This window comes from Hippocampus comes, unplaced genomic scaffold (genome assembly GCF_001891065.2).
Source record: "Hippocampus comes isolate QL1 unplaced genomic scaffold, H_comes_QL1_v1.1 scaffold190, whole genome shotgun sequence".
NCBI lineage: Eukaryota > Metazoa > Chordata > Actinopteri > Syngnathiformes > Syngnathidae > Hippocampus > Hippocampus comes.
Window position 1 is genome coordinate 476,187 of NW_017805121.1, and position 10,799 is coordinate 486,985.

The 10,799-nt window shown below is 48.8% G+C and overlaps 3 protein-coding genes across 4 annotated transcripts in view; 2 read left to right on the forward strand and 1 right to left on the reverse strand.

Annotated features, from left to right (window-relative positions):
* Nucleotides 1–245: 245 nt before the first annotated feature.
* LOC109513469 (gastrula zinc finger protein XlCGF8.2DB-like) lies at nt 246–3,277 on the forward strand. 2 transcript variants are annotated; one of them, XM_019865976.1, is made up of 3 exons: nt 364–616; nt 1,107–2,170; nt 3,149–3,277. In XM_019865976.1, exons 1-2 carry the CDS (start codon nt 538–540, stop codon nt 2,156–2,158), a joined length of 1,131 nt encoding a protein of 376 aa, XP_019721535.1. In that variant the 5' UTR covers nt 364–537; the 3' UTR covers nt 2,159–2,170; nt 3,149–3,277. The 2 variants fall into 2 exon arrangements, 1 of the variants encoding a protein (XP_019721535.1); XR_002167771.1 differs by lacking the exon at nt 3,149–3,277 and having other exon boundaries at nt 246–616; nt 1,030–1,202.
* A 1,972-nt stretch (nt 3,278–5,249) lies between these two features.
* Nucleotides 5,250–7,994, forward strand: spinb (spindlin b; the record flags this gene model as incomplete). Its single annotated transcript, XM_019865935.1, has 5 exons — nt 5,250–5,292; nt 5,375–5,423; nt 5,490–5,740; nt 6,623–6,856; nt 6,945–7,994. Coding segments are annotated over 5 exons (777 nt in total), but the record flags the coding sequence as incomplete, so codon positions are not given.
* Nucleotides 7,995–10,365: 2,371 nt separating this feature from the next.
* The window catches only part of LOC109513456 (phosphatidylinositol 3-kinase regulatory subunit alpha-like), a 10,584-nt gene continuing 10,150 nt past the window's right edge, over nt 10,366–10,799 (reverse strand). The window contains exon 18 of the mRNA XM_019865954.1: nt 10,366–10,799. This exon is cut by the window's right edge and continues 2 nt beyond it. The gene's annotated coding sequence lies outside the window, so the exon portion shown is untranslated.

Consider the following 10,799-nt stretch of genomic DNA (forward strand, 5'->3'; position numbering starts at 1 on the left):
ATTGACAGCATCGCCTGTAATAGCAGATCGGGCGTTGCTTTTCTTCAAGTAGAAGTCAATACTTTTGCTGTGGAGCACAGTGCAGAGAATTGTTTTCGGGTTCATCTTGGTGCAAGGCCGATTCATGATCAGTGTCTTTGCTCTTTTGTGTTTTGAGGAATTCATGAATTTCAAGGTGGGAATAATGTAGCCCCCAAGATGCAAGTCAGAGGAAGATATTTTGTTGACTGGAGTTGTTTTTTTTTTCGCAATCACGCTTTTATGGCCGATGCGCAAAGCTAAAAAAGAAGGCAAATGAGAAGACGTGTCTTGAATTCCGCCGCCAGATGGCAGTCGTTCACTCCCCTGGGTGCTAATTCCCCTGGAGCCACCGCCGAGATAGAAAAACCCGGAAGTTGATGCAGATTCAGACGACACGAACTCGATGCAACGGCAAGCACCTGAAATCGATTTTAGAAGCATCCGTCAGTCTGTCGATTGGTTGAAATAATTGGTACGGGAGCGAACGCTAACATATTGGGACTAGTTCACTGAATTATGGCGTCGTCGCACGAGGAGAGCGAACTACAACGTAAACAACCGGAAACTGTTGGCAAGACTCCCATCCCGATCCAAGGTCAGTACACCAGTCTTCTACTTTGAAGATTTTCCTTGCAGAGTAGAGAAAAGAGAGACTGTCATGGAGTTACAGTCAAACGATTTGGAGTCAAATACAAAGCGTAAGGAAAAGCGCGTTTGCAGTCTGGATGGAAGGCGACGCGTGGGTCGGCGCGGCAGCCGGGGAAGTGGTCGGATGTTGAAACGCGGTCAGGTGTCGTTTACGCCACCCGATAAAGTTGCAGCACGGTGCCGGGTGTGCGACGAAACCTATTTGGACCGCAGCATGACAAGCGGTTTGTCCAAACTATTTGAAGAGCACACATCCGGGGAGCCACGGTCAGCTTGAAACGTTTCCAAAAGGGAAGAGTATTGACAGAACTTTTCCTTTTGTAAAAAAAAAAAAAAGGTTCACTTTCCATTTCTGTGTAGCTAACGGGACTGCCAAACCCAAGTGTCTGACTGTGCTCGGGCCACCAGTGTGTCTGAAAGTTGACTACTCCGTCCAGGCGTCCAGCGATTGAATGATCGTCAGGACGGAAGGTCCCGTTTGGAGAAAGACGAGCCGCTGCTCCACTGCATCAAAGAGGAAGAAGAGCTTCCACGGCACCCCCACGTGAAAGAGGAAGAGGAGGAGGCCGACGTCAGCGCGCTTCCGATTACTGTCGTTTGTGTGAAGATTGAAGACGACGGAAAGGAGCCGGCCGAGCGGTCGCGGCCTCGTCGTGGCGGTCAGAGTGGAGGACTCCCGCCGGATGACCTCCTAGCTCCACCGTCAGACAGCGAGGACAAGGAAGAAACTCTGAGGAGCCGCGCAGATTGTGAAAGCGACAAACAGTCCGAATGCCCCGACGATGAGACGGCTCTCGGCAACGCGGAAACGGCCCGTGTCAAACGTTCGGCTAAAAAACCACACACACAAGCGCGCGCGGGAGAGAAGCCGTTCGGTTGCCCGTTTTGCGGCAAAACGTTTGCTCGAAAGGAACACGTGCAGGCGCACGTGAGGATACACACTGGAGAGAAACCCTTTAGTTGTTCAACCTGCGGTAAAGCGTTCCCGCACAAGGAGACCATGATAGCACACGTGAGGTCACACACGGGGGAAAATCCCTTTCGCTGTTCCATTTGCGGGAAGACGTATTCTCGAAAGACGCACGTGGAATCCCACATGAGAACGCACACCGGAGAAAAACCCTTCCCATGCTCGGTTTGTGGGAAAACCTTCTCGCAAAAGCCAAATATGGTCAAGCACATGAGAATACACACGGGCGAGAGGCCGTTCGGTTGCCTGTTTTGCGATAAAGCCTTCCTTCATAAGTCCCACGTGGAATCGCACATGAAAATCCACACGGGAGAAAAACCCTTTCGTTGTTCCGTTTGTGAGCAAACCTTCTCCCAGAAGCAAAATCTGGTCTCGCACATGAGAACGCACACGGGAGAAAGACCTTACAGTTGCTCGCTTTGCGGCGGAAGCTACGCCCAGAGTAAGACTTTGACTGCGCACATGATGCGGAGACACAACAAAGAGAGAAAAACCTTGGGCGGGACTCCTCCGCAATAGTGTGCCGCCCCCAATGTGGTGGTTTTGGGGTTTTTTTTCTTCCTCCCGAATTGGATGTGAATCATCTTTTGTTGTAGCGCACCAAATCTCGATGGTCGTTGTCAAGGTCATCTCATGGGTAAATTACCCACGGATGCCTTGCCGAGTCAAGGTTTATTCAAGCTCAGATGTGAGTCGGATGCGTGCGCTTTTGGACTTTGGAACTAAAATGAGACATTTTGAAAAGACGTGTGTGGGACTCGCGCTGATTTTGTTATCTCGCATGGACAGTATACATTTCCCACAGCAGTCTGAAGTCATGAACGTTTCAAGTTCTATGTGGATGGGGCAAAAAAAAAAAGTTTATTTTTTGAAATATACATATCTCATCCAACAACAAACAATAAAACAAGCCATTCATAACAAAGACCGTAGAAAGCACAAAAACAGGAGAACTAAAAATCCGGACTCATGTGGAGTCAAAAGCCAAAGACGTGAAAATGAGTTTGAAAGATGGGCAGCGACGGGGCTTGCCGAACGTTCAGTTGGAGGTCATTCCAGAGAGAAGGAGCGGCATCGGAAAAGGCTCCACGCGCTCGGAGCCTCCGCTTGGTTCTCGGCACCTCGACTCGTGTCCGGTCCGCAGAACTGACGCACCGGGCGGGTTCGTCGGCGCTCGGAGAGGTAAGGTGGGGCCGGGCCGTTTCAAGATTGCAAAAACAAATCAGAGGATCTTCAAAAGAACTCGACAACAGTTATACTTTGCAAAGCTGATCGTGTGGGTGTGGGTGTTGAACCAGAAACAGATCCATCCTTTTCTTCCATGTCATGACAGGCTTCATCGGTTCCGACTACAAACACGCAAAACAAACCTGTGAGGTCCACGCGTCATGGGCAAACTCTTTTGGAATGAATCATTTGTTTCCGAATACACGAGCAAGCTTCGATATCGACAAATGATTCGTTACCATCACATTTTTCACACTTGTCATCATATTTGTGAGAATACGACCACGGGCAAACATGTTACAGGAAAAGCTGTTTCCGGATACACGTATTGGCAAAAATAATGATCAATTCACTATTTGTTTTTTTTTTTTTACATAGAACAAAGAATTTCGATTATGAAATAAAACAAGACTCTGGAAACATCCATCCACCCATTTTGTGAACGGCTTTATCCTCACAAGGGTCGGAGGAGGGTGCTGAAGCGGATCCCAGCTATCTTTGGGCAGGAAGCGGGGGACACCCTGAACCGGTTGCCAGCCAATCGCAGGGCACACAGACGAACAACCATCCGTGGTCACACTCACACCTTGGGACAATTTCCAGTGTTCCAATCGGCGTTTAAAAACCAAAAAGAGAGATTGCGCGCGCAAACGCAATAGCACAGTATTTTGCAGGAAAACTCACTATTTCGCCAAATAAGAAAAGGCGGCACGATGACTATTTTTGACATCTTACTTCCGGTAAGATTTGTAAATAAAAGTGAAATGTTAGGGCGAGTGATTGGCTCATGGGCTTCAAGATCATATGTCGTCCACCAGAAAGATTTTTTTTTAATCGGCCGTTCTGCGTGCGAGGCCATCGTAGCGACCTCCGGTCCACTTCCTGTACCCTCGTTCGCAGCTAATGTTCAACTTTGAAAGGCATCGCGTCCCTCCTTCACCCGTGCTTCCGTTGTTGGCGCGGCTAGCTTGGCGTGGCGGCGGGGAAAGCTGGCGGAGAAAAAAAAGCAGATCGATAGCAACCCGGAGCTCGACTGCGATTGAGCGGCGACGCCGAACGTTCGAGTCGGTAAGAAAACGGAGCAGTTGTGCGCCTCGCCGCGCGCTCTTTTCGGCGCTTTGCGCCGAAGCGCGGCGGCGGCTCATTCGGCGCTACGGCGTTTGCGTGTTGTCAGCTCGACGCCTCCTTTGTTCCGCTCACACACGATGCGCATTTTTGTCCGAAATGTTTTCCGCAGTGGGACCGTGCGGGCAAGCCAGATTCCTCACACGTGCGCAGCCTAACCCGTTAGCCCCGTTAGCTTTCCGATGTTCCGAAGGAAAGAACAAAAATATGTTGCCCCTTGTTTGTGTGCCGACCATTAAGACTCAGCATTCCAAACACGAGGGGGGAAGTCGTGACGTCACTCTCAAGCGAAAACTTGTTTGGCGCAGGAAAATGACGCCGCTGCTCATTTATAACAGTCAATTAGTTCAATGATTGAAATGTTAATGGCACCGGTCCAAGTGTGTTGTGGTTCTGTTCTAAAGCGAACTTTTGTTCCTGGTTCAATAGCACTTTGGTTCCCATCCACATGTTCCCGCCTAAGGATGTTTTGGTACTGGTCTGAGTTTGGTATTTGTTAAGTGTGTCTCGGTTCCGGTCTATGAGCCCATCGGTCCAAGTTTTCGTATTCAGAGTGTTCTGCTATTGATGTGGGTTTAGTTCTGGTCTAAGTATTCTTTGGTCCAAGTGTGCTTTGATTTTGTGGTCCAAGTGTTCTTTGTATCTCGCTCAAGTGTACTTTGGTTCCGGTCTAATGACAGTTTGGTCCTAGTGTTGCGACTAAGTGTGTCTGAGTTTGATCTTAATCTAGACATGCTTCGGTTCTTGGTGATGTGTGCTTCGGTCTTGGTCCAAGTGTTTTTTTTTTTTTCCCCAGTCCAAGCATGTTTTAGTCTAAGTATGCTTCGGTTCTTGGTGATGTGTGCTTCGGTCTTGGTCCAAGTGTTTTTTTTTTTCCCAGTCCAAGCATGTTTTAGTCTAAGTATGCCTTGGTTCTGGTTTCAATGTGTTTCTAGGTTTTGCTCCAGTCAAAACGTGCTTTGGTCCAAGTGTTCCCGGCTAAGTCTGAATTTGGTACTGGTCTCAGCTTGTTTTGGTTCTGCTCTCGTGTAGAACTGTACATATTTTAGCGGTTTAAAAAAAACAAAAAAACAAAACAGGAGGATGAAATGTTTCTTTTTTTCTGTCTTCAGGTTGTACAGGAGCCAGAGTTTGGTCTTTCTCTCCTGGAATTAGTCAGCGCCCCCCTCAGTGTGAATGGTTCAGGGGCTGCTCTAATTCCTGGTGTTCCTCCTCCCCGTTTGTCCCCCCCCCATCCCCCCACCCTCTCCCTCCAACCCCCTTCAAGAGCCCAGAGGCCCCGCGGCTCCGAGCAGACGGAGGTGAGTGTCCGCCACGGTTTTGCCACTTTTCCTGAGCGGCCCACACCGACCGGATGGGGGGCGGGGGGACTTTGTGTTGCAGGACATTCTGGTGTGTCAGTCAACATGATGAAGAGGAGGAATCCTCACAAGTAAGACCAAGATGAAGACGGCAAAGAAGAACAAGCGGTTCTGAAACGTCTTGTCCTCTTTGGCAGGAAGCATAAGAGCGACGTGGGGCCCAGTGGAACTTTGTCCCCAGCCAAGACGAACATTGTGGGCTGCAGGATCCAGCACGTGTGGAAGGAAGGCAGTAAGTCGTCCCAGTGGAAGGGGACTGTTCTGGACCAGGTCCCCGTCAACCCGTCCCTCTACCTGATCAAGTACGATGGCTTCGACTGCATCTACGGCCTCGAACTGCACAGCGACCAGCGCGTCCTCGGACTCCAGGTGCTGCCCGACCGAGTGGGTAAGGAAGTGCCGATTGCGCACGGCCGACCGAAAGAAATGGCGGCCGAAAGAACGGCTTACCGAGCAGAGAGGATGTTGACCTCTTTTTGAAGGCGACTCATCCAAGTGATTGGACTTTTCCCCTCGCTCGAGAACTAGCTCCCGGCGTTGCCATCTTAAGAGTGTGGGGCTGCCGAGAGATTGATGACCCGCCCATGTGTTTGAAGAGGGTTGTCTTAGTCATTTATTGATCAGGGATGGAAGTCCATGGGATTTTCCCGAAATTTCGGATTTTCATGAAAATCCCTCAGGAAAATTGAGCAAAAATTGCCTCAAGATAATCCGGATATTAGTTGACAACATTGCGCGAACACGCGTTTGAGTTCGTTGTTTTGCTTTCACGAGCGTAGCCAACACTAGTAACAGTAAAGAGATTTTTGTCTCTTGATAAACACACTTGCTAAACCCCAGTGGAACGGATAAAAGACGCCGTGGATGAGACAGGTGTAGTAAAAAAAAAAAAAAAATTGGACAAAAAGGGAAACACACACATGAGCGGAAAAACGTGTCCGTCCGACTTCCAGCGTCCGGAATTTTCAGGAAAGTCCACTTTCATCTCTGAGTTATTGAGGCGCAATTGTGCTAATCAGTGACTTCATTTGAGGAGCATTTTTTTGCAGGTTGATCCCAGGGACAAGAGTTTTTCGTAAACACTAAAACACCAACACATTGAACGGGGCGGTTGATTGTAGGTGTCAAATATTTGAGTTTCCGACTGAAAAATGTAGACGCGGAACTAATCATACTGCCCTTTTGTTTACGAGGTGAGCCGAGTAAGCGCCGCGTCCGGCTATTAGTACAGACTCCAAACGAACCGCAGAGTTTTCACGTTTGACTTCAGTGCCGGCCCGCGTGACGGATGCGCTGTTGGCGGACGCCATGATCGGCAAGGCGGTGGAGCACATGTTCGAAACGGAGGACGGGCCCAAGGAGGAGTGGCGGGGGATGGTGCTGGCCCGGGCGCCCATCATGACGTCCTGGTTTTTCATCACGTACGAGAAGGACCCGGTGCTCTACATGTACCAGCTGCTGGACGACTACAAGGAGGGAGATCTGCGCATCATGCCCGACGCCAGTGAGTGAAACGGGAAGGCCAAGTTACGGGGGCCGCCTGCCCCTGGCTTCCCTGTCTAAATTCTGCCCCCTCCCGTTGTACCCCGCAGGCGAGAGCACGGCGTCGGAGCGCGAGCCGGGCGAGGTGGTGGACAGCCTGGTGGGCAAGCAGGTGGAGTACGCCAAAGAGGATGGAGGCAAGCGCTCGGGGATGGTCATCCATCAGGTGGAGGCCAAACCCTCCGTCTACTTCATCAAGTTTGACGACGACTTCCACATCTACGTCTACGACCTGGTCAAGACGACCTAAGGCCGCTCCCGCCTCCGCCGACGCACCCTTTGAGACACACAGACACGCCCGTCGTTCTTTTGAGAACACGCCGGCCGCCGTCGGCTTTGGATGATGCGACGGAAGTTGTCGGTCGGCAGAGCTTGACTGGACTTCTCTGGACCGTTAGCATCTTTAGGTTGTGTGGCTGTGAATTCAAGTTGGCGTCAAAATTCATGGAAACCCGTCGTTGGCAGGCTAAGTGGATATACCCTTGGTGACGTCGCAACATTTAAGGATCTCGCTGGACTTCTAGCTTTGTTAGCGTTGCTAGCCAGCGCTCAAATTGTTGTCCGAATTCATGCTAATCTGTTGACGAGCTCAGCGGATGCCACCGACATCACATTTAAGAGCCGTCCGGACCCCCAGCATCATTAGCTTGCGCAGATAGCACCTGAGTTTGAGTTGATATTCATGACGACACATACTAACCGGATGAAATCGCAGCATTGATGGATTTCTGGACTGCTAGCTTCAGTAGTATCGTTAGCCAGCACTCAAATTGTATCCCAAATCCAGGGTCATTTGGTGGCAATCTATTCGGGCGCCATTGACGTCACATCGACAAAAGTGTCTGGTCGTCAGCATTATTAGCATGTGCAGATAGTAGCACCCGAGTTCTAGTTGATATTGATGGCAACGCATCGCTAGCAAGCTAACCAGCATCCCATTTATTGACGTCGCAACATATAAAGCTCTGTGGACTGCTAGCTTAACTAGTATCGTTGGCTAGCATGGAAATTTGTTGGCTCATCAGTCACCATTGACATCACATTTAAGATCCGTCTTGACCGTCAGCAACAGTAGCCTGCGCGGATAGCCTTCAAGTTCGAGTTGAGATGAAGCTCATAGTTGAGATGAAGCTCATCGGAGGCCATTGATTGTAACGTTTGACGATGAAATGAAGCTAATCTGTGGCCATTGATTACATCACAGTGTTTAATGTTTTCTCTGGACCGCTAACATGGTTAGCTTGAGCAGCGAGCACTGAAGTTGCAGTCCAAATTCATGATGACCCTCCCAGAGAAAGCTAACAGTTGGTTAACGGAACAATTTCTTTCTTGACTGCTAGCACCATGAGCGTTGTTAGCTCGCGCTCCAGTTGTCGACGAAACTGGCGTCACTCGAGCCAGAGACAACGAGTCGGTCGACAAAGCCAAAGTCAGGCAACCTCGGAATGGCCGGCGTGACATCCTGCACTCGACTTGCTGACCTTGTAGCATTCCAAAACGTTCCCAGCTCTGGCGAAAGAACAACACGGCGATGACGACGTCTGGCCTTGATCTGATGATTGGGCCTTTGTGAATACAGTAATGTGCCTCACTGCGTGTTCTTGAACGACATTCTGGAACTTTTGTTTTTGTGCTTTCGCATTCATTGGACATTCTAAAACAATACGGTGAGCTCTGACTGAAGAATGAAATGGAGAACCTAACGAGCAGACATTGATCTGCCTCCGCTCGATGTTCTTGCATGTCATTCTCGAATGTTTGTTTTGCTTTTTGTTGCGCTTTTACAATCGTTTGACTTTGACGTCGTACGACGACGTGCTGAGCTCAGACTGGAGAACAAGATGGGGTCTGGCGTCGGTGTGATGATTGGTCCCCGAGACTGTGCTTGAGCTTGATGTTAGCATCTTTTGGGTTGGCGTTCCAGAAAGTTCCTTTTGCTGTTGGGATTTTCTAGAGCGACATTCTCTTGCCGTCTGAAGAGCAAGACTTGGTCAGGTTTGCATGTTGGACATTGTAGAACGTCGCAAGCCCTTCCTGAAGACCAATGTGAACAAGATGTCATCTGACGTTAGTCTGACATGTGCTTTCGCTTGAATGGATTTCCTGGGCATCATTCGAGAATGTTCCTTTTGCGTTTGTCCACCGCTTGACACGACTTGAAGTGGACGTTCTCGAACATGTTCCAAGCGCTGTCTGGCAAACCAGGTGGGATTTTTGCATTGGTCAAGCACACGTCCTCGAATGCGCGCTTGAGCTCACTCACCCTGTTCTTGGAAGTCCTTCCAGAATGTTCCTTTTTGCTGTTGGATTTTCTCCATAATTTTCTGGCGTCTGAAGGGCAAGACTCCGAGAATGTGAGATGTCATTCAAGAACAAACGTTCCCTTTGCTGCTTCTTCGACGAACGATCGTTTTTGTCGCTGGATATTCTCCAACGTTCTCCGCTCAAGTTCCGGTCGGCTGTTGATCAGTCTTCTCAAATATGCGCTCGTTTTCTTGGACCTCATGTTGCTCTAGAATGCGTTGGTACTTCGTGTGCTGTTACAATCCAACCCTCCGGCTATCTCGTCAGTTTGTTGCGCACGAGAACAACAATTGGTGTGCTTCATGTCATTCGAGAATGTTTCTTTGTGCTTCCTTGCTTGTGCTTTTACAATCCTTTTGGACCTTCCGGAACCCGCGAAGCTCGGATGTGAAGCGCGAGCCAACGTTCTCAACCAGAGTAGACGTTTAGTTATAGTGAATTTTGACTCATTTGCGTTAGCATGGAAACAACCGGCGGGGCCACTGAAACATGCGTGTCGAGGGTGCATGTGCGTTTTGTGTACGTTAAGTTGTTGCATGTTTGTATCTTGGGGGTTTTCTCTCGCTCTATTTTTTTAAGTGCCTTTTTCTTTCGTGTGTTGGGGACTAAAAATCGTCGTGAGTTTGTTTTGGAAGTCCCGTCCCTTCAAGTCTGTGCCAATGTCATCTTCAAGCCGATTACATTGAAGAAACCTAATAAACATTTTTTTTTTCCAATTCTTATGAGTCTCTTTTCAATATGTGCACCGACTTTGTGATCGCAGCCACAACAGGAAGTGGACAACAATTATATGGCGGAAGGGAGAGGTTTTTTGACTATCAGGTAAACTCAAAAAAATAAAGTGAGAGGATGACAAATACTTTTTAAAACAAAGTAAACAAGGGGCAAACCGGAAAGGGGTAACAAAATACAATTAAAAAAGGAACTGGCAAACACGAAGTGGATGGCAAAATAAAAAGGAAATCAATGAGATTGAGGAGGAAGTAAAAGACCAAAAAAAAAAAACAGTACAACAGGAAGTAGACCGCAAAAAAACAGGAAGCGGGAGACTCAAGTGTGACAAAATAAAACGCCTTCAAGCAGCAAGTGAGTATCAAAAAATAAGAGCGGAAAAAGGGATACGGACAACAAAATTAAACAGATGGACGAGGCCACAAAATTGACAAATGAATGGACAAAATTATTTTTATTGATCCGAGTGCGGAAACACTTGTAACTTTTAAAGTGTTTTGTATAATTTCAAAATAAGAGTGTGAAGGAAAATACTGAAGTTAAGTTGAAATGTTTCATCCTCCTCCCCTGGTTGGGAATGGAAAAAGAGGAAGAGTCAAGCACCTGAGTCCTGGAGAGGAAAGTCTTTGGAATGCTGCCGTCCGCACGTCACAATGCAGCTTTGCCATTTCAGTACCTTTATTTTGAAAGTCAGCCGTGAGTGTAAGGACGACGGGGGTCCTCGAGCGATTTCACAACTTCCGCCACAAGGAGCAGGCTGCGGGGGAGGGGGGAATCGTTCACTCATTCTCGAATCAGCATCCGGGAATTGACCGAAAGAGCTCTTCAGCGTGAAGCCACACCGAAGAAGGGGGAGCGGCGGGGGGGGG

Excerpts from the sequence above, each read along its gene's own strand:
- LOC109513469 (XM_019865976.1), top strand. The coding sequence starts at position 538 with ATGGCGTCGTCGCACGAGGAGAGCGAACTACAACGTAAACAACCGGAA. Across the intron at positions 617-1,106 it reads GACTCCCATCCCGATCCAAG|GCGTCCAGCGATTGAATGAT; the intron begins GTCAGTACACCA and ends TACTCCGTCCAG.